General features: G+C 35.8%; 1 protein-coding gene across 1 annotated transcript in view; it reads right to left on the reverse strand.

The window, feature by feature from the left end:
* Nucleotides 1-4,527: 4,527 nt before the first annotated feature.
* TMEM232 (transmembrane protein 232) overlaps nt 4,528-24,500 on the reverse strand; it is a gene marked incomplete at its 3' end in the record, with an annotated part of 213,786 nt that continues 193,813 nt past the window's right edge. The window contains exon 14 of the mRNA XM_011958287.1: nt 4,528-4,775. Within this exon, the coding sequence (XP_011813677.1) occupies nt 4,528-4,775 (248 nt within the window). The remainder of the gene's footprint in view (nt 4,776-24,500) is intronic.

Genomic DNA, 24,500 nt, shown 5'->3' on the forward strand with positions numbered 1-24,500 from the left:
AAAGAAAGAAAGAAAGAAAGAAAGAAAGAAAGAAAGAGAAAGAAAAGAAAGAGAAAGGAAGGAAGGAAGGAAGGAAAATTTCTACATATTTGTGAATTTTTTAGCTTTAGTTCTGCTATTGATTTCTAGTTTCATTCTACTGTGATTGGAAGATAAACTTGGTAGAATTCTATCTTTTTGAATTTGTTAAGACTTGCTTGTGACCTAACATGTGATTTATGCTGGAGAAACTCTATGGAATGTGAGATGAGTGAGTATTCTGCTGCTGTTGGGTCGAAAGAATGTCCTTTATGTCCATTAGGTCCATTTGGTCTATACAGTTGTTTAAGTTCAATGTTTGCTTATTGTTCTCCTATGTGCTAGTTTTATCCATTATTGAATGTGGGGTATTGATGTCTTCTACTATTTTGTATTGCTGTCTATTTCTCCAATTCTGTCAATATTTGATTTATATATTTAGATGCTCTTATGTTGGGTACATATATATTTATAATTGTTATATCTTTCTAGTTGATTGATCCTTTTATCGTTATGTAATGACCTCTGTTTTTTGCAACAGTTTCTCACCTAATGTCTATTTTATCTAATGTAAGTATAGCCACCCCTGCTTTCTTTTGGTCAGCATTTGCAAGAAATGTCATTTTCCATATCTTCAATTTTAGCCTATGTGTCCTTAAATCTAAAATGAGTTTCTTACACATAGCTCAAATTTTTTTTATGAAACTGCTTAATGAACATAAGAAAATGCATCTTTCTCATTCCTAAAGCCAGAATCATGATTAACTGGAAAACACTAGAAGATTTCTTATAACAATAAGGAAAAGAAAAAAAATGCCCATCCTCACTATTTTTAATCAATATTTTACTAGGCATACTCAGCTGATAAAATACATAAAAGAAAAAGGGTTAAAGTATAAAAATCAGGAAAGAGAAAATAAATTATATCTGACAGAATTGTGAATCTAGAAAACTTAAATTCAGTAAGTGAATTTACAAAGTTAATAGAGTGCAAAATTAATCCACAGAAAGCAAAGCTTTGAAAATATATAAGGGCAACCTATGAGAAGCTACATTTGGAGAAAAATTAATTTATATCAGCAACAAAACAGATAAAGTACCTATAAACAAACATAAGAAAAATGCAAGGCATATATGAAAACATTTTAACACTACTGAAGAACTCAAAAGAAATATTGAATAAATGGAAATACATGCCATTTTGTTAGAGATGTTATGTCTCAACATCATGGAGTGTGAATTTTTCTAAAGTTAATTTAAATTTTTTAAGTGATGCAAGTAAATTTACAACTAGATTGTTAGAATTAGACAAGCCAATTCTAAATTTGTTATAAAAATGAATAAACAAAATAGGAAAACATTGAAAAGCACTAGCAATACAGAACTAGTCCAATTATATTAAATATATAAGAAAATAATTAAAACTATATATTAAAATATATTATACAGTCCAAATATAGGCTTATGGTTAGAATAACTTAGAATAAAGGATTAGAATAAGAAATTCGGAATTAGACACAAAAAGAAATGGGAATTTAGTATTTGAAAAAGTTGGCAATTAAAATCAGGAAAAGTGTTAAAGGAAGATGGATGACTCAATAAATATTTTTGGGACAAGTGAATAGAAAGATGGATCTACACCTCACATCATACACCAAAAAAAAAAAAAAAAAATTCAAACAGACCAACGTAGATAACAAATCCTTAAAAATAGTAAAAGATAATGTTGATCACATTTTGTCAAATTTTGTCATTTTTAACCTTAGGGTGAAAAGAGTATTCCTAAATAGAACAAAAAAATCCATAAACCACAGAGGAAAATTAAATATGTTCCATTACATAGAAAAATGACCATATGGCAAAAAAATGATATAAGCAAAATTAAAAGAAAAAAATGATGAGAAACAATAAATATTTGTAGCTCTTACCATAGACAGTCACATAGATTAATAGATACATAGTCTTGGGTTTTTGTATAGACAAAAATCCAATAAAAAATGGGCAAAAGAAATAATTTCCAAATAAAAAACAAAAGGTTCTGTTAACATACAAAAGGTGTTCAAACTACTAACCTTAAGAAAATTAAAATGCTAAAACTTACACTGTATTTAGAAACCATATTTCACCCCTCAGATTGTTAAAACCCAAATGTTGTCAACACCCTCTGTTGGGAAGACTAAAGAAAAATAGGCACTCCTATATATTTTTGGTGGGGACATAAATTTGCACAACTCCTCTGAAAGGCATTTGGAAATAATTAACAACATTACAAAGGCATATAGACTTTGACCCAGAAATTACACTTCTGAGAATTTATCCTGCCGGTATTCTTCCACATATGTTAAAAGACATATGTAAATGGTTACTCTTTGTGGCATTGTGTCTAGTACACAGGAAATCTAAAACAATCCAAAGACCAATCAATAGAAAACTGGTTAAATAAATTATGATATATCCATAATAAGGAAAACTTGTCTGTTTAAAAAATGATAATAATTAGAAAATTCTCCATGTACTGGAATGGAAAAATGTATCTGAAATCAGGCTAAATGACAAATGCAAGATGCCAAATACTATGTTTACTATGCTAACTTTCATGTTAAAATGAAGGGGAAAAAATTAAAAATACTAATAATGTATTATATTTGCATTTTATAGACCCTGAAAGGACACACAAGAAATTACTGATGTTATCACCTAGGATAGGGAGAGATGGGGGGTAAATCAGGGAAGGAAGGGTCTATAATCTAAAGAGGCTTTGACTCTGTACCTTTAATATATAGAAATTTGGAGCATTTTTCATGAAAGAGAATATGTATAAGATTTCTTAAAACTGGGGAGATCCTACAAAGGAAGGAGAACCACATATTATACTAGACTTTGCAAATACAGTAATATACTGTGGCAATAATTATAAAGGATAAGTGATTTTACATATTAATCCAAATTACTTCTTATTTGTGGAGGCAAATACAACATATTTTCAAATATTGAGCACATATTTAAAACACTTGATAATACCTTAGTCAAGTGAAAAATAAAGAAGAATAAATACATAAGAAAGTATATATTCAGGAATTGAGGCCCGGCGCGGTGGCTCAAGCCTGTAATCCCAGCACTTTGGGAGGCCGAGACGGGCGGATCACGAGGTCAGGAGATCGAGACCATCCTGGCTAACACGGTGAAACCCCGTCTCTACTAAAAATACAAAAACTAGCCGGGCGAGGTGGCGGGCGCCTGTAGTCCCAGCTACTCGGGAGGCTGAGGCAGGAGAATGGCGTAAACCCAGGAGGCGGAGCTTGCAGTGAGCTGAGATCCTGCCACTGCACTCCAGCCTGGGCGACAGAGCGAGACTCCGCCTCAAAAAAAAAAAAAAAAAAAAGAAAGTATATATTCAGGAATTGAATAAAATGTACAGTTAAGTTTAAATTTACAGATGCACTTTCAGCAACTATTTAGTCCAGCTAAGTTTATTCACTGGGTTAAATTCCTCTAAGCCAGGAACAAAAGACTCTTACATTAGATTGTAAAAAGACACAAAGGCAAAGCCAATCAGACGTAATGTATAAAACAATACATAGCAGGTACAATTTACAACAAAAAAATCCAGAATGGCAAAATCAAAATCAGTGATCAATCAATCACAGCCTATCAGGAATAAATTGCTCAATAGAACACCAAACACATCAAAAAATGAATTAAAAATACAAGGAAAGCTGACTTTATAGTAAATGTATTAAAATTAATAGGAAAAAATATAACAATATATTCTTCAAATGACTTGGGTTAAAAAGTAAATAAAAGTTTCTGTTGCGATTAAAGCTTTACTAAGAGATCTACAATGTAAAATAGTGCCTGTGTTATATACCAGGAGTGATTTTTCATCTATTTTAAAAATCTGTCTAAAAGTGACTTTTAACATCTTAACATTCTGTGTATCTTAAAATGACAACAGGGACCCCAAGAATCTGAAAGAAATCTACCACTAGAGAAATTGTAAATAAATTTGAAAATTATTCACTTTAATAAATCATTCCTAAGTCCAATGTTTCCTGGAGTCCTTTGAAATAAATTTATGAGGAGTTGAAACATAAAATCTAATTAGTCTCATAACTACCAGTTTTTGAAGACTTATTATGTTCAAGACTCTAACTTAGATATGTAAGATACATACCAAGTATGTATATATATGTATGTATACACACATAAAATAAAGTCTTAAAATTTTGAATATGGAATGATTTGGTTTCTGTTTTAAGTTAGTATTTACCTCACAAGAATTACATTAATATTGATTTGTATTATGTAATAATGCCTATTACAAACATGAAGAGTTTCTGAGAAGGGAGGAACTTGCTCAATGATAGACCACCTAGGAGGTGATCGAACCAAAATTTGAATTGAAGAAGAGAAACTGAGTTAAATAATGTGGCAAATAATTATCTATAATTTCTGTGATTTTGAATTGTAACGTATTAGAACAATAAAACAAATAGTACTTCTCTTTACCTTACAGTGAAATGTAGAACTTTCTTTTTCATGGACTCCAGCTTTTTATTCGGATATTTTGTTTGATCCTTTTTTATTGATGGTTTCTTCAAAGGAAGAACACGGGCCTCAATGGGGGGAAAGAATAGTTTGGAAAGAGTGTCGGCAATTCTCCACCCAATATATTTGGAGAAAACTTCTTCTCCCACATTTGATGAGATGTTTGTACTATACCTAGTGAAAGGATCCGTTGGGTCATTTAACTCAGCCTGTTGAAAGAAATGAGAAAGGAATCAGTTGAAACAGGATTAAATGGGTTGAAAAAAATCATGTATTATTAAATTTTTTAGAGTATCTTTATTTTCTTTGACTAATATTGTATTTTTCCTGTTAAGTAAAAATAATCTTGATTAAAAAATTGCAGTTTTCCAAAAGATTTCAAAAACCAAAATAGCAAATTTCAGTGAAATAAATAAACATTAATGTATCCAGTATTGACACTGAAAATTTAATAAGGTAATTTTTATTTTTAATTTGATATACTTGCCATGTAAGAATTTCATACACATTCTGGAATTTTATTTAATAAGAAATTAAGACTGGTACTGAGGAAGAGGATCAGATGGATTCACAGCTGAATTCTACCAGAGGTACAAGGAGGAGCTGGTACCATTCCTTCTGAAACTATTCCAATCAATAGAAAAAGAGGGAATCCTCCCTAACTCATTTTATGAGGCCAACATCATCCTGATACCAAAGCCTGGCAGAGACACAACAAAAAAAGAGAATTTTAGACCAATATCCCTGATGAACATCGATGCAAAAATCCTCAATAAAATACTGGCAAACCGGATTCAGCAGCACATCAAAAAGCTTATCCACCATGATCAAGTGGGCTTCATCCCTGGGATGCAAGGCTGGTTCAACATACGCAAATCAATAAATGTAATCCAGCATATAAACAGAACCAAAGACAAGAACCACATGATTATCTCAATAGACGCAGAAAAGGCTTTTGACAAAATTCAACAGCCCTTAATGCTAAAAACGCTCAATAAATTCGGTATTGATGGAACGTACCTCAAAATAATAAGAGCTATTTATGACAAACCCACAGCTAATATCATACTGAATGGGCAAAAACTGGAAAAATTCCCTTTGAAAACTGGCACAAAACAGAGATACCCTCTCTCACCACTCCTATTCAACATAGTGTTGGAAGTTCTGGCTAGGGCAATCAGGCAAGAGAAAGAAATCAAGGGTATTCAGTTAGGAAAAGAAGAAGTCAAATTGTCCCTGTTTGCAGATGACATGATTGTATATTTAGAAAACCCCATCGTCTCAGCCCAAAATCTCCTTAAGCTGATAAGCAACTTCAGCAAAGTCTCAGGATACAAAATTAATGTGCAAAAATCACAAGCATTCTTATACACCAGTAACAGACAAGCAGAGAGCCAAATCAGGAATGAACTTCCATTCACAATTGCTTCAAAGAGAATAAAATACCTAGGAATCCAACTTACAAGGGATGTAAAGGACCTCTTCAAGGAGAACTACAAACCACTGCTCAGTGAAATCAAAGAGGACACTAACAAATGGAAGAACATACCATGCTCATGGATAGGAAGAATCAATATCGTCAAAATGGCCATACTGCCCAAGGTTATTTATAGATTCAATGCCATCCCCATTAAGCTACCAATGAGTTTCTTCACAGAATTGGAAAAAACTGCTTTAAAGTTCATATGGAACCAAAAAAGAGCCCGCATTGCCAAGACAATCCTAAGTCAAAAGGACAAAGCTGGAGGCGTCACGCTACCTGACTTCAAACTATACTACAAGGCTACAGTAACCAAAACAGCATGGTACTGGTACCAAAACAGAGATATAGACCAATGGAACAGAACAGAGTCCTCAGAAATAATACCACACATCTACAGCCATCTGATCTTTGATAAACCTGAGAGAAACAAGAAATGGGGAAAGGATTCCCTATTTAATAAATGGTGCTGGGAAAATTGGCCAGCCATAAGTAGAAAGCTGAAACTGGATCCTTTCCTTACTCCTTATATGAAGATTAATTCAAGATGGATTAGAGACTTAAATGTTAGACCTAATACCATAAAAACCCTAGAAGAAAATCTAGGTAGTACCATTCAGGACATAGGCATGGGCAAGGACTTCATGTCTAAAACACCAAAAGCAACGGCAGCAAAAGCCAAAACAGACAAATGGGATCTAATTAAACTAAAGAGCTTCTGCACAGCAAAAGAAACTACCATCAGAGTGAACAGGCAACCTACAGAATGGGAGAAAATTTTTGCAATCTACTCATCTGACAAAGGGCTATTACCCAGAATCTACAAAGAACTCAAACAAATATACAAGAAAAAAACAAACAACCCCATCACAAAGTGGGCAAAGGATATGAACAGACATTTCTCAAAAGAAGACATTCATACAGCCAACAGACACATGAAAAAATGCTCATCATCACTGGCCATCAGAGAAATGCAAATCAAAACCACAATGAGATACCATCTCACACCAGTTGGAATGGCAATCATTAAAAAATCAGGAAACAACAGGTGTTGGAGAGGATGTGGAGAAATAGGAACACTTTTACACTGTTGGTGGGATTGTAAACTAGTTCAACCATTATGGAAAACAGTATGGCAATTCATCAAGGATCTAGAACTAGATGTACCATATGATCCAGCCATCCCACTACTGGGTATATACCCAAAGGATTATAAATTATTCTACTACAAAGACACATGCACACGTATGTTTATTGCGGCACTATTCACAATAGCAAAGACTTGGAATCAACCCAAATGTCCATCAGTGACAGACTGGATTAAGAAAATGTGGCACATATACACCATGGAATACTATGCAGCCATAAAAAAGGATGAGTTTGCATCCTTTGTAGGGACATGGATGCAGCTGGAAACCATCATTCTTAGCAAACTATCACAAGAAGAGAAAACCAAACACCACATGTTCTCACTCATAGGTGGGAACTGAACAATGAGTTCACTTGGACTCGGGAAGGGGAACATCACACACTGGGGCCTATCATGGGGAGGGGGGAGAGGGGAGGGATTGCACTGGGGAGTTATACCTGATATAAATGATGAATTGATGGGTGCTGACGAGTTGATGGGTGCAGCACACCAACATGGCACAAGTATACATATGTAACAAACCTGCATGTTATGCACATGTACCCTAGAACTTAAAGTATAATAAAAAAAAAAAAAGAAATTAAGCAATCAGTTGAAGTAATGTACATTGTATTAAATCAGACTTTTTTTTTTTTACACACAATCTAAACTGTTCTTGATATCAACAGAGAATTTTTTTTTTCTTGTTTGAGGAGTCTTGCTCTGTCACTCAGACTGGATGGAGTACAGTGGCACAATCTTGGCTCACTGCAACCTCCATCTCCCGGGTTTGAGCGCTTCTCCTGCCTCAGCCTCCTAAATAGCTGGAACTACAAGTGTATACCATCACACCTGGCTAACTTTTGTTATTTTTAGTACAGACAGGGTTGCATCATCTCGGCCAGGTTGGTCTCGAACTCCTGACCTCAAGTGATCTGCCTGCCTCAGCCTCCCAAATTGCTGGGATTACAGGCATGAGCCACCATGCCTGGCCAAACAGAACATTTTTATAGAGCAAAAATTTTAAGTGAAAAGCAAATAAGAGCTTTGTATTTAGCTTAAATTGAAGATATTTAAGATTTTGATTTTGATTAAATCGAGTATGTTCTAACAGCAAAGAGTAAAAAAAATACAAAAATTTCCCATTATTTAAGCAATATTTATTCAGGAAAAAGCTATTTTCTGAAATTTCCTATTCCCATTTGATACTGTCCAGTACCGCTTTTTAATTACTTCTTTTAAAATGGCCAGAGGCATATTTTCTCTGGCTAAAATCAGAAATAATAAATGAAAATGTAAGTAAAATGGCATATGTTACCAATTTTTTTATGTTCATGATATGTACATACTATTAACTCCTTTTCTTGTAAACAAGTTGGATACTGCCTTTTATCATTTGTTTTTACATTTTCATTGAGTATTATCTGTCTTCAGGTAGCTCATTACCAGTCACTCAGGATTCATTTTAGATGCATATCAATCTTGCGATAGGAAAGATAGAAATAGAAAACGTTTTTCTATATATGAACATCTAACTTAACCTCTTTCAGCTTCCAAAATTAGGCCTGGCTAAATTAAATTACTGATGAAAGATTGATTATTGAATTATTTAGACAAAAGTATAGTAGAAAAAAATGAGTACAGTCTCAGGATATAGACTGAAAGAAAAACAGTTAAAGCAATGAGAAAAATAGCAAAAGGCAAGTATGCAAATATGTGTCACTGTGAAAGTTATAGAGGACTACATAACTATATAAAGTTATATAGTCAAAGAATAACATGAAAAAAATTTACAAAGGATAAGGTAAAAATCATGCGAAGTAAGTAAGCACATGATTCAGTAATCCCACTACTGGGTATATCCAAAAGAAAATCAGTATGTCAAAGACAGAGCTGCCCTGCCATGTTTATTGCAACATTACTCTCAATAGCCAAGCTATGAAATCAAGCTAAGTACCCATCAACAGATGAATGGATAAATAAAATGTGGTACATATATACAATGGGATAGTACTGAGCCATAAAAATAGAAGAAAATTCTGCCATTTGTAAAAACATGGATGAACCTGGGGGACATCATGTTAAGTGAAATAAACCAGGCACAGAAAGACAAATACCACATGATCTCACTTACATGTAAAATCTAAAATATTGATCTTATAGAAGTAGAGTGGGATGGTGTTTAACAGGGGCTGATGGGTGAAGGGCTTGGGAGATGTTGGTCAAAAGATTTCAGTTAGATAGAATAAATAAATTCAAGAGATCTAATGTACAACATGGTGACTATAGTTAATACAAATACATCATATCTTGAAAAATGCTAAGAGAGTAGATGTTAAGTGTTCTCACAAAAGAAATAATAACTATATGAGGTTATGCATTTGTTAATTACCTCAATTTGACAATTTCACAGCGTATATATATTTTAAACCATCATGTTTTACACAATAAATGTATATGATTTTATTCTTCAGTGTAGAAAAATAAAAAAAAATGACACCACCATAAAAGAGCTCCTACATGTTTTTACTCAACATATAGTACAGTATTGCACAAATGAAGATATTATGGTGAACTCTGGAATTACTAAGAGAGTTATGAATGAATAAATGAATGAGCAAACAAATGGACCAAAAAAACTGATGTCTTCTCATGATATACTTTTTGGTAAAATATATTGTAATCAAAGATAACATTAACCTGTGAGGCAGGAGAATAGGGTCTGGAGAAAGGGAACCTAAAGTCTATTCTCACTGACTTCCTAGAACTAAATCAAAATAAAAACCTCAACTTTCCACGCCCAAGTTAAAAAAGGACCAGAGGCTACTCTCCTTGCAACCCCACCTTTTCTGTATGGCAGATGAAAAACTGAAAGTACCTCATTGGTCCTTTCCTGCAACCAATCAGACTCATAATGGGTTAAGTCTTTCTTTGCATAGGATTTGGAATTTATTGTTCTCCTTTCCCTTTTCCTATCTGTTTCATACAGGGGAGTCTTTTTTTCTCTCTTTTTCTGGCTTTTCCTTTCCAACTTGGGATCCTTGGTGGGCAGTGCCTAAATACAGAGGCAACTGCAGGTTTCTGGCTGGGGCCAATTTCTGGAGAAATGGAAAGGTTTTCATGTGGAAGTCCTTGACTGCTACCACCCAATTCTAAGGGACCTGAGTCCTTTTCCTTTTTTTCTTTTAGTATTTCTGCAGCTGTTTCCTAGTAGCTCTTTGGTATTTGAGGGCAACTGGCCAGGGCCAGGCTCTGGTGTTGCCTGAAGGCGAAGGAGTGAATGGGGATAGCTGCCTTGCCTGGAAGGTGGATGGATTCTTTTCTATCTTTTCTGGTTATAGTCCCTGATCTCTATGTGTGACACAATTGACAGTGGCACAGGGTGAACTCACGGTTCAGGCCACTTAAACCTTCCTTTCTTATAGTCCTTGATTCCTACATGTGACACAACTGGCAGCAACAGCTCCTCCCGAGTGAACTCACACACATTTCAGGTGACTTGAGCCTTCTTTTTTCATGCTAAATTCTTCCCTTCCCCTATATGACTGGTCAAGGACAAAAGAAACCCACTAACTATGCAAAGAATGTTATAAAGAAAAGAGATGACTGGTTGTTTAAAAAGAGGCACGGGATGTTTAGGACAAGTCAGAAGGTCTGGGAATGTTGTAGATGGTCTGTGTGGGGCATGGGGGGCATTCATGAAAAGGAATTTATACAGGAACTGATGTACAATCTAATGTGGATTTCTTGCCTAAATTTAGAGAGTAAAAGAGTTGCTTTAAGTGGGATAGGAAAACCTTAAGGAACACTCATAATGGGTTATCAGTGGTGGAGGGAACGATTCCAAAGCAGTGCCAGCAACCATCTAACGTCAGAGATGTCCGACAGACTAAGACAGGGCTCAAAAGGTGAATGCCCCTGGGGACTCCAGTCAGGACCTAGAATTTTTCCAGGATGCCTCAAGCATCACTCGGGTCACTTGAAAAACCCTCCACTATTCAAAGTCCTCCTCTCTTTTCCATATCACTATGGGCAACTCTCCATCTACTCCACCTGATTCCACTATGGGCAACCCTCCATCTATTCCACCTGATTCCTTGCTTGGCTGCATCCTCTACCACTGGAATCAATTTGATACTGATAATCTAAAGATAAAACATATATATATATATACACACACATTTTTTTTCTGCAATGCTGTTTGGCCCAATTATGAGCTGCCCAGCCTGGAACAATGTGCAGTCAATGGTAGCCTTAATTATGACACCATCCTGCAATCAGACCCATTTTGCAAGATGCAGGGCAAGTGGTCAGAAATATCACATATACAGACCTTCATGACCCTATACCAAAACCTAACAATCTGCAAAACTCCCAGAACCAGCCCCCAAAGGAAAGTCCTAAGGCAGAACTAGATATTACAGATGATCCTCTTTTACAAGGGCTACCTATCTTTCAGGGTGAACAGCATCTGCCTCCATACAGCCCCTTGCCAAGTGCCCTTGAGGCTAAACCCTGAACACTGGGAACCCTACTAAGTCCCCCTCACACTCAAAGGAGAACATCTTATTCAACTCTCCCTGCAGCCCTGCTACTCCTTAGGGAAGTAGCAGAAGCTGAGGGGCCAGTCCTAGTGCAGGTCCCTTCTCTATAACTGATATACAACAATGTAAGTAAAAGCTAGAAAGCTATTTCAAGAATCCCAGGAAATTTGCAGAAGCTTTCCAGACTTTGGCCTTAGCCTTTGCTCTCTCATGGAGAGATGTTCAATTCATTCTAGCAACCTGTTGCACCCCCTTGGAAAAAAGATCAAATCTTTGAGGCCGCCCACGGGGAAGCAGATGATTTATTCACCTGAAACCTTCAGGGTCAACACCTGGGCCCAAACACAGTCTCCACTATTGATCCTAATTGGGACTATAATACGCCCATGGGAATGAACAACTGGGCTAAATTTCCTTGGAGGAATGAGAAAGGGAACAACTAAGGCAGTAAATAATGTAAATGAAGGGGGGTTACACAAGCCAAGGAGGAAAATCCAGCCATGTTTTATGGCAGGCTGGAGGAAGTCTTTACAAAATATACTACTCTGGACCCTTCTTTTTCCAAAGGCAAAATATTAATGGCACAGCATTTCATTAGCCAGTTTACCACAGACATTAGACTTAAGCTCCAAAAGCTACTGATGGGGCCATGAACTAATCAAAATCAGGTTTTTGATACTGCTCTTATAGTGTATAACAATCGTGACCTGGAGGAAGGAAAACAGGAACAGAGTGAAGAAAAATGGCAGGCAAAAATTATGGCAGCCATCATTGGCAGTACCCTGAATGCCCAAAGAGCAGCAAGGGAAACCTGAAGGGCCATAATGATAATGCCAGCAAAGGCTCTTGCTTCAAATGCAAGAAAAATGAGCACTGGGCAAAAGACTGTACTAAGCCTTCACCAGGCCCCTGTCAAAAACGTGAGGGCACCCGTTACAAACCCTGTCACTGGAGGATTGACTGCCCCTGCTCCCACCGAGGGGTTCAGTCAGGCAAAAACTCTAGCAGTGCAAAAGCAGGAATTAGATGAAGACTGAAGACCGAAGGGGCCCAGGGTCTTCCTCATTGCCCCTTTCCAGGAACACTGTAATTCCTACTGAGGAGCCCCAGGTAATTCTGGATGTCATAGGTACCCAAATTCAGTTTTGTTTGTTTCTTTGTTTGTTTTTGATTCAGAAGCAAATTACTCTGTTCTCACTGCTTTTGCAGAAACCTTTCCTCCCAGTTCATGAGCATTATGGGAATGGAAGGAAAGCCACAAACAAGATTCTTTACTCCTTCTTTGATTTGTCAATTTGAGAAACAAATCTTCCAAAGGGAATTTCTAGTAGTACCAAACTGCCCAATCCCCCATTGGGAAGAGATATTATGGTTAAAATAGGGGCACTGCTACAATGTAAGCATCACCTGGCAGAATTGCTAACAGGCAAAATACAGCCAAAGTCCCAGATTACATTAGTAAAGAGGCTAACCCACTGGCATGGTATACTGGAAATCTAGGGAAGCCTAAAATAGCATTGCCAGTCAAAATACGCTTAAAGACCCCAGCTATTTTCCTAATCAAAACCAATATCTAATTAAGCTGGAAGCAAGAAAAGGCCTAGCACCCAGAGTTGAGGTATTACTTACCCATTGGCTCTTAAAACCCTGCAATTCTCACTGCAATACCCCCATCTTACCCATTCTAAACCCTTTGGAAGAATATTGAAGGCTTAGTACATGTTAGTACAGGACCTCAGAATAATTAATGAGGCTGTTATCCCCGTATACCCATTGGTGGCAGATCCATATACCCTTCTGGCTCAGGTGCCAGAAGGTGCTAAATTGTTCTCAGTCCTAGACCTAAAAGATGCTTTCTTCTCCATTCCTCTGGCACCAAAGTCCTAATACCTTTTCGCCTTTGAATGGAAAAATCCTAATACGAGAGGAAAATAACAATACACTTGGACACTGCTCCCTCAAGGTTTTTGGGACAGGCCCCCTTTCTTTGCCTGGGCCTTAGAGAGGGATCTGAGGGATCTGCAACTGGAGAATGGGAGTATACACTCCAGTACATGGATGACCTTCTTGTGTGTAGCACAACCCAGGAAGCTTCTGAACAAAATACTACAAAAACTTTGAATTTTCTGGCAGACAGGGGATAAAAGTGTCCAAAAAGAAGGCTCAGAATAACCTTCAACAGGTCCAATATTTAGGGTATGTCTTACCACCTAGAGCCTGGCAAATATCCCCAGAACAAGTGCAAGCCATATGTGGTTTGGGGACTCCCCACACCAAGTAACAGCTTTGTTCTTTTGGGGGAATGGCCAGGTTTTGCAGAATATGGGCATCAAATTTTGGGATCAAGCAAAGCCCCTGTATGAAGCAAAAAAGGGGCCTGAAAATGAGCTAATAGAATGGGCCTCAGAAATGAGAGAAGCCTGTGCCAAGTTAAAATAGGCTCCCACCCAGCTTCCGCTCTTGGCATCCAAGGCCTAACTAAGCCCTTCTCCTTGTATGTAGCAGAGAGGAAGGGCATAGCTGTAAGAATACTAGCACAGAAATTAGGATCAGAACCCAGATCAACTGCTTACTTTTCAAAAAACCTGCATGGAGTAGCCTCGGGATGGCCAAGTTGCCCATGGGCAATCCCAGCCACTGGTATTTTAGTGGAAGGAGCCACTGAAATCACCCTAGGTCAACCACCAGAAGTTCTATCCCCTCATCAGGTGAAGTCAGTCTTAGAAATAAAAGGATACTCTAGATGATGGAGGGAAGTTTAACCTAATACCAGGCCACACTCTTAGAAAACCCAGATGTAACCTTTGAAACCTGTATCACCTTGAATCCAGCTCTGTTTCTGCCCACAGGCCCAGTAACTGATCATTCCTGTGAGCAGGTCATTGCACATACATTCATATGTTAGCCAGCCTAATTTAAAAGATCAGCCTCTCCCAGACTCTGAGGATAACTGGCTTACAGATGGCAGTAGTTTTATGTCAAATAGGGAGCACAGGAGCTGGATACACAATAGTAAATCATAGTACAATTCACGCCCAGCCACTGCCCCCTGGCACATTAGCACAAAAGGCTGAAATCATTACTCTTACCTGAGCATTAATGTTGGGACAAGGTAAAAAGCTTAACATCTATAGAGATTCTAAATACGCATTCCTTGTGGTTTATGCTCATGCTACAATCTGGAAGGAAAGGGGACTACTAACTAACAAACACTCTCCTATAAAGCATGGGCCTGAAATTCTTCAGCTATTAAAAGAAGTACATCTGCCAAAGGCCATAGCTATAGTTCACTCTAGGGGGTACCAAAGGGACTTAACCCCTATAGCACAAGGGAACAGCAAGTCTGACAGAGAAGCCAAAGCCACAACCTTCAGGGTGTAATCCCAACAGGAACAGCTAATATTGGAGCAAGGGGAACAAAAACAAGGATCCTGGTGGTATATGTGATCAAGTATATCTCCCTCAAACAGGCCAATGGGGAATTATAAAAACCCTGCATGACTCTTTCCATGCAGGGAGAGATGCTACCCTGGCCATGGTTAACAGACTCTTCATTGGGCCTAACTTAGCTTCGGTGGTTAAGCAGGTCTATCAAGCCTGCTCATTGTGTGCACTTAACAACTCAGGAAACAAAATGCCTCCTCTAATAGAACCAGTCCAGGGGAGAGGAACTTAACTAGGGGAAGACTGGCAATTAGACTTCACACATATGCCAGCTTTCAGAGGATATAAGTTTTTGTTAGTGCTAATAGATACCTTTACTGGTTGGGTCGAAGTTTACCCTAACAGAACAGAGAAGGTTCTGTTAAGAGAAATAAGGTTATAAAGGTCCTCTTAAGAGAAATAACCCCCAGTTTGCCAGTTTGGATTAACTCAGAGACTCCAAAGTGATAAAGTCCTGTCCTTTATCTCCCAAATGACTCAAGGGGTTGCTAGGGCTCTCAGAATCAAATACTATTTACATTCAGCATGGAGGCCCCAGTCCTCTGGAAAAGTAGAATGGACTATCCAAACTCTAAAGTGAGTGTTAGCTAAGCAATGTCAGGAAACATAAGAAACATGGTTCAGCTTACTGCCTGTAGCCCTCTTAAGGATCTGTAATACCCCTAGAGCAAAAATTAATATAAGCCTATAAGAAATGTTATCTGAAGCCCTTTCTAAATTAATGATTCAATTACTGATCCAGAAACAGCCAGTTTAGTAAAATACCTAGTTAACCTAGGATAATTTCAGCAGGTTTTGCAAAAGTTTGAAATTCAAAGACTCTCCACACCAGGAACTAACCAGCAACTCTAAATCAGGCCAAGAGATGAAAACATGGAAAAAGAGATCACCTGCTCAACAATTACAGCCCAAATGGAAGGCATCATTTTCAGTAATATTGGCCACACCTTCTGCAAACTACTAAGATTAGATGGTTGGATACACCTTTCAAGGATCATGTCTGCGATACCTGAAGTCCTGAACCTCGACCCTGAAGCTCCCATCAGCCACTATACCTGTGAAAGACCCAAAGTACCTGTTAGGAAGACAGCCAAAAGATAAGTAAATGCCCACCAACTTTCCTTGGTGTCTTTGTTGCATAGTTACTGTAGGCTGGATAATAGATGCCTTTTTTAATGTATTTTTGTAGTTTAACTGCCTTCTTCCAAATCGTTGGAATAACTTTCTTTGTACCAAGTAGAATGTTCTAATTCATTTATATAATAAACATTCCTTACAGCATATGTATCCAGCCAATGAAGTTCCCATTGAATCTTTTAACCAAATTCATTTCTACTCACCTAGAGACCATCAAGCTTCAGATTATCATGTGACAGGGCTTCCAGCCAGTTTCAGGTGAAGACACCATCCCGGCCATCAAGAAGCTACCCTGTCTTCATCAGACAGGGCAGAATGAGAAGTCCATGATCCCTAATAGGTAGGGACTAAGCCCCAAGTCAGCATGAAGCAGTTACAGAAGAAAGACCATCAGTCCTTCTTCTCCCCATAAAGATTTATGGGGATTGCTTCTCGCAGAGCGGAAGTGAGGCAAGCGAACAGGGTCTGGAGGCAGGGCCAATTCACACTGACTTCCTGGATCTAAATCAAAAGGAAAACCCCAACTTTTCATGCCCAAGTAACAAAAGGACCAGAGGCTACCTACTCCCTTTGCAACACCCCTCCCCTTCTGCATGGCCGATGAAAAATTGAAAGTAACTCTGATTCGTCCCCTCCCACAACCAATCAGACTTACCGTGGGTCACTACTTCATTTACATAGGGCGTACACTGAGTAACCCATGGGAAACCTTCAGAGGGTATTTAAACCCCAGAAAATTCTGTAACCAGGGCTCTTGAGCCACTTGCTCAAGCCTGCTCCCACCCTGGGAAGTGTACTTTCATTTTCAATAAATCTCTGCTTTTGTTGCTTCATTCCTTCCTTGTTTCGTTCGTGCATTTTGTCCAATTCTTTGTTCAAAACACCAAGAACCTGGACAACTTATAGTCAAGACCCTCCACCGGTAACATCTGTATTATAGAATCTTGATGCTCATTTCATCATGTCTCATTTGACTACTCCACACTTTCTTCCCTCTAAGACAGGAGAGGCTATAGATACAGATGCTACCTCTCTCTGCAAAATGAAGATATTCCCACATCTTTCTCTATGGTTCTCTTGTGGGAAGCCCAGGTAAATTTCTATCCTTCACTGATGTCCAAGTCCTTTGTCTAATAGAAATGTAGTCTTAAATTTCAGTCAAATGTATACTTTCCTTATTTATGAAAGGCTTTGTGTGTGTTTTCTCACAAGAAGTTGCCAGGAAGGAATATGGGCTATGTACTATGAAAGATCTGAAATCCGGTGTGTCTCTATCACTTGCTAGTTATTAATGTAAAATTGAAAAAGTTTAGTTAACTTCTCCAGGATTGTTTTGTGTTTAGTTTTGTTCTTATTTTTCATCTGTGGTATGGGGATAATAAATACCTTTTAGTTTTATGGAGGTTAATACACATCATATAGGATGACCTGTCTTGTAGACAGTGAGAAGGTCAACAGATATTAGCGCTTTTCAGGTCTTCCCTAGGACAGAGCACTAGAGTTCTGGCCTTTGCAGCAACTCCCATCATCAACCCAGGAAGACTCTATCTAACCTCTGCCATGTCAAAACAGTTTGGTTATAACATAACTTTTATATTAGCAAATGTATCAAATAAGATCATGATTATACTTCTAGAGTTGTCTTCTATAGTTTTCTTCCTTCTTCTCTTAAAGCCATTATTCTAATATGCTTCAATATTAAGAGATTTGAATGCCATCTATGCATAAATTTGTCTATACTTCTTGAGGGTAGACTTAAACAAAGTATTAATGAATATCTTTTACAATAGATTCCAAATTTATAAATTTACGACTATTTAGCCTGGCGGTGAACATTACCTCAAAGACCATTTTAGCCATTTATTTACATTTTGATCATGTATTCTTATTTTTTAGTGATGCCCCTGAATATTGTAAAACTTCAGGGTTTCCTGTTATTATTACATTATTAGAACATGATATTTATTTTTATTAATAAACAAATGGGAATTTAAAAAATATATATGTTAACTTTGTTGATTTACTATTAACATTGGAAAAGTAGTATTCTTGAAGACTATTTCCTTCACATACATATTTTAACCAAAGGCAGGAACAGAAGCTTACCCTTTGCCTTTGTGTTGGGCATAAAGATGGCAAAAGCCCGCAGTAATGCAGAAAGAAAATGGATAAATCAGCTCAAAGGAATTAGGATGTAGTAGCAATACACACATATCAAAAAAAAAAAAAGGCCTTTATAAAGTTCTGAATTTTCCACCAATAATTAGAGAAATGTAGCAAACACAACAAAATTTGAGCTAACTCACATTATTTTTGACATAAGAGACAAAAGGAAAAAATAATTTCAAACCATTGCAGCAGCTTGCTACAAATTCTCTTCCATTCTCTCACAGTCTGTCTCTCTTTTTAAAATGTCTTTACCTTTCCTTAAGTAATCTTGCTGAAATATCTAACTTGTTTCTGACAATAATTTTTTTCCTTAAACTTCAAAGTGTAAGTGACAAAAAGCATATATTTTATAGTACAGTCTCTAGCACATGAAAGTGTTTCAATAAATGTTAGCTCCTTGTTTATATTTAATTTCAGAGAAAGCACGAAACAGTAGAAATGTTAGAGCCTTTGAGTTAAGCTCACTAACAGTGCACCCACTACCAGCACCTCATTTTATTCTGCTGGAAACTCAAATCCTTGATCTGCATGGACGATGATGGTGGTAGGAGAGCTGTGGGGCTCAAATGAGTTGATATACATTATACATATGTATATAACAGATACTTTGTACAGTGCCTGGTGCATGATAAAGGCACTACAAAAACTGTTTTTATATAAAATATTACAATATTATATTTTGTTTTCTTAAAACAATGTATTTGTTACATTAACATTCTATTGATAAGTATTTAAGGATCGATACTTATCCAAAAACACAGCTCACTTTCCAAACTGTTGCTATTTATGTCAAAAGTAAAGCCACATGTGGAGAAGGAGATAAATAGGCACTGAGAAAATAGGGACTAATACTGTTGTTTGTTCTGTTTTGCTGCTCTACAGGGTACATTGGGGATATGGAAATATCATTAAGAATAAAAACAAATTTTGTCTTAAAGATTGCACCATAAAATGTTAACCACAAAGTGCTTTACCTGATGAGTCAAAGGTACTCTCAACAAATTCACATATTCATTTTAGCTGTACATATTTCTTTTTGATATTTTAGGTCATATACCAGATGGCAGAAAACACTTATACATAATGACTTTTCCTAGATGTGCCAGCATATGCTGCTGAATTGCCTATATAGAAAAACCTTGCTCATTGCAAGTCTCCCTGGAAGTATTTCAAACAAAGCACATCAATTAACATTTGTTTATTATGCCACTGTGAGTATATGACAGTTTTTTTATTTCTTTCCCAAATACTCAGGCAACAGTTGGGTTTATATTGAATTTGTCACATGAAAGGCTCATGTTTCAGGATCTATTCAGAATTGTTTTTCATTTCAAATTTGCTTATTAAATATTTCACCTTTCCTCCAACCTCCAAAAAGCATCAAATTTTATGAACAAATATAACAAGAGTTATAGATGATAAAATGTTATCATGGATAAAAAACATACAAGATGAGAGTAGACAATGTAAAGAAAGTCGATAATGTAGACAGAGTAGATAATTTAGTTAGGAATGGATTTACCAGTGTTGTAGATAAATTGAAGTATTAAATTTAAAATTGTATTTATGAAATTCAGTAGTTTATCATATAAATTGCTTATTTATTTTAAAGCATAAAAAGAGAAAATTTCTACTTAATTCCATGAACATACCATTATATTCAATCCTTATGAAATAATTCCTTCACCTTTGAATGTACAGTAGTTTATAAATAAAGTTATGTTTCACTCTATGTAGGTAAGAATACCATTGTACAACAAAAGGTTTTTGAAGCAAATAATTAGGAAAGGAGAGAAAGAACAAAGGTTGTGCTATAAACATAGTCATTTGCAATAACTTAAATAAGAGTGGAATACATATTTTCTTTTAGATCTAAGTGTCTGAGGCACAAGCCTTCACTGTATAGGTGTTTTATAGATGTTCCCTAATTCACATGGAGTAGTGAGAGAGTGTCTGAAGACTAATTTTTTAAATCCTTGTGAAATGAAAGCTTTTATGTAGTTTATACCATAGAACTTGTTCAAAGAGGTACCACAGGAAAATATTATAAGTTAGTTTAAGGGATTTGGGAAATTAGCAAGTTATTAAGGAAATATAAGAACATTTAGAAATAACCAACCTTTGGAGTTTTATCACCGAAAATAAGTGTTGCCACGACAGTGCCAAAAAAAAAAAGGAAAAAAGAGAAAAAAAAAACCTTAAATGTATTATGCTCAAGTTTTACTTCTAAAATTAAGCACACCTGTAAGATGTGCTTAATTTAACTTATATAGAACATATGCTGACTATTTTAGGTAAGAAAATATAATTTTAATCAATTCAAAATAATTTTTCTAAAACATTTTGCCTATAGATCAAAGGCAATCATTTTGTCTTGTTTTGTCTTACTTGTATGTATAAGTGGCATTAGGCTGTTTAACTTAGTCAAAGTTTCCATTATTAACTTCCTTAAGAAAGCAGCTTTAAAAAATGTAAATAAATGTTTTTTTTCTCAGTAAAATTAGGCATCAGAGGGAAGAAATTTTATTTGTGAAACTCAGGAAAGTTAAAAAATCACATAGGCCTAACAACTGAGTCACAAGTACAAGGAAGACAGAAAGAAAAACTGAGACCCGCACAGATGCTAATCACTTTAGCCTTTTGAATAATTAGGTATGGAAAATTTGAGGAAGTTAGTTTAGACATTAGTACTCCTAAAACCTAGTGCAGACATGCTAATACTGAATTTGATACCATCTAATAATAAAATGAAAAAAATCTTTTACAACCTAAGTCATAAAAATGATGCAAGCCAAAACACTGGCTAGGAGTAAAATAAACACAGCAATTGGACACCTAAATTTATGTTTCATCTACGACAAGATATTATTCTTAGTCAATAAAATCATCCTTCAAAATCAAATTGAATAAAAAGCTTCTCAACCAGGCACAGTGGTTCACACCTGTAATCCTAGAACTTTGGGAGGCCGAGATGGACAGATCACTTGAGGTCAGCAGTTCAAAACCAGCCTGGCCAGCATGGTGAAATCCTGTCTCTACTAAAAATACAAAAATTAGCCAGGCATGGTGGCACATGCCTGTAGTCCCAGCTACTCGGGAGTCTGAGGCAGGAGAATAGCTCGAACCCGGGAGGCGAAAGTTGCAGTGAACTGAGATCACGCCGCTGCACTCCAGCCTGGGTGACATAGCTAGACTCCATCTCCAAAAAAAGAAGGCAAATAAATGAACACTGACAGAATTCAACATCAGCAGATGCTCACTAAAAGGCTACGAAAGTGTTTTCTTCGAGCAGAAGAAAAATAATACCACACGGAAGGCCAGCGATTCAAGGATTCAAGGAAGAAGAATAAGGAAAGAAACTTTTAAATATGTGGGTAAGCTTGAAGAATATTGATTACATAAAGCAATAATAATATACTGGTGTCTATAAACACACACACATGCACACATACATACACGAACGCATCCAGATATACATACACAAAATTAAAATGCTAAACAGAACAACTGCATAAGTAAGGGGGTATAAATGGACTTAAAATATTATAAGACAATTTCATGGTCCAGGAAAATATAAAATTTACTTACATTAGATTTTAATAATTCAAGAATTTATTTTGTAAAATCAGAGGTAACAGGTAACAGTAAAAGAATGTGTAAGCACCAAATAAGTAAAGGGGGTGGGGTGGAATGATATAATTAAAAAAACAAAATCTTTTGCCAAAAGGCAAATATGAGATTATTTTAAAAGAACAAGAAACATCTATAGATGTTTCTGTCATCTATATAATAGTAAATAACAAAAAATAGAAATACACACAAATATATTGTAGTGACAGTAAATGTAAATAAACTGTTTCAATTTGAAGACAGTAATTTTCAGGTTAAAAAAATACCACTTCTCCTCAGAGACATACATATAAGAATTCAGGGAGCATAAAATTAAAAGATGGAAATAGATATACCATATTAACATGAAACCTAATCAAAAGAAATCTGTTGTAGTTATATTCATTTGCAACAGAAAAGGTTGACTTTTTATTAAAAAAAATAATGATTATAAAGTATAGTGATTGATCATAATAAAATTGAACTAAAATCAAACAATATAAATGTAACAATAAAAGTCTCAATATATGTAACAATAAGCCATAGGCTATCCTCTAAACAATGTATGGTTTAAATAGAGATAATAGAAATTAGAAAAGTTTTTGAACTAAATGATAATTAAAATATTGCTTATCACACTTTTTAGGATATTACTAAAATTACATGTGAAAGTAAATTAATAGTGTACAAAACACATATTAGAAAAGGAAAATACTACAAATCTACGACAAAGAATAAAGTTCAATAATTTTAGGAAAATAATAATCCATTAAATGCAAGGAAATTAGCAGAAGAAAGTAATAAACCTAATATCAAATATGAAAGAAAGAGAGAAAACATAGTATCAAGAGAATTGAATGTTGATTTTTAAGACTGAGAGGCCAAGCAGAGTGTCTCAGGCCTTAGAACGACAGATTAAAATAAGAACAAAGTTGAAAATAAGAAGAGTTAGGAATTAGACAGTGGATATCACACCAGATTTTAAAGACATTAAAAAGATCATAGAAAAACAAGCAATTTTAGAAAATATCTTTCAGAATTTAATTCCTCGAAAGAAAACATACCAATAAAAAATTAGTCCACAATTTAAAATCTTCCCCAAAATATCCATAACCAAATAGCTTCACTTGTGAATTCTGCAAAACTTATAAGAAGAAATAATGACAAAAATAGAAACCTCTTCCAGAGTATTAAAAACATATAATTTCCCAATTCACTTCATTAGCCAAAAATAACTTTCATATAAAAACTTAAAAATATAAGAAAGAGGCCGGGTACGGTGGCTCAAGCCTGTAATCCCAGCACTTTGGGAGGCCAAGACGGGCGGATCACGAGGTCAGGAGATCGAGACCATCCTGGCTAACACGGTGAAACCCCGTCTCTACTAAAAAATACAAAAAACTAGCCGGGTGACATGGCGGGCGCCTGTAGTCCCAGCTACTCGGGAGGCTGAGGCAGGAGAATGGCGTGAACCCGGGAGGCGGAGCTTGCAGTGAGCTGATATTCGGCCACTGCACTCCAGCCTGGGTGGCAGAGCAAGACTCCATCTCAAAAAAAAAAATATATATATATATATGTATATATATGAAAGAAATATTATGGAACAATCACATGCATGAATACAAATGCAAAATCTTAAAGTATTATTAAAGCAAATAGAGCAATATTTACATCATCACCATGTTATTTTTATTCCAGGAATGCAATGATTGGTCAACAAAAGAAAATCAAACAATATAATTTACAATAGTAACAGAATTATAGAAAAATCTGTCAATCATACCAAAAGATGCATGAAATTTATTTGGTAAAATTCTATATGAATTCATAATAAAAGTTCTTGTTAAAATGGGAAAAATTGGGTTTTAATTTATGGGAGGTATTTCTTAAAAAATGTAATGTGAAAATGTTGAAAGCTCTTCCTTATGAGGCTCACGTAAAACATATATGTCCAGCATCATCATTTGTATTCAGTCCTGTACTAAAAGTGACTAAACAGTAAAATAAGATAAGAAAATGTAAAAATGTTTATGATGCTTGCAAAAAAATGAATTTTTACGTAAAAAATAAACTTTTGAATTATAAAAACAATTTAATAAGATTGGTGGGTAAAAGATTAACACACAAAACTAAATTATGTTTGCATAAACCAGTACAAATTCTATATATACATACATTTGTAAGCTTATGATATATATTTTATAATAAAATACATATATCAAACAGCTAGAAATATACAAAACATTATTGATATAAATTGGGAAATACCTTAAAAAGTGGCAGGATGTAAATATCCATGAATTACCTATTATACATTATAATGATATGTATCAATTAACACCAAATAGCTCTCTAGATTCAATGAAAACCCAATAAAAATCCAAGTTGACATGCTTTTTAAAAAATGGAACTTGACAAGTTG

The sequence above is a fragment of the Colobus angolensis genome, unplaced genomic scaffold, assembly GCF_000951035.1.
Source record: "Colobus angolensis palliatus isolate OR3802 unplaced genomic scaffold, Cang.pa_1.0 Scaffold465, whole genome shotgun sequence".
NCBI classification, from domain to species: domain Eukaryota; kingdom Metazoa; phylum Chordata; class Mammalia; order Primates; family Cercopithecidae; genus Colobus; species Colobus angolensis.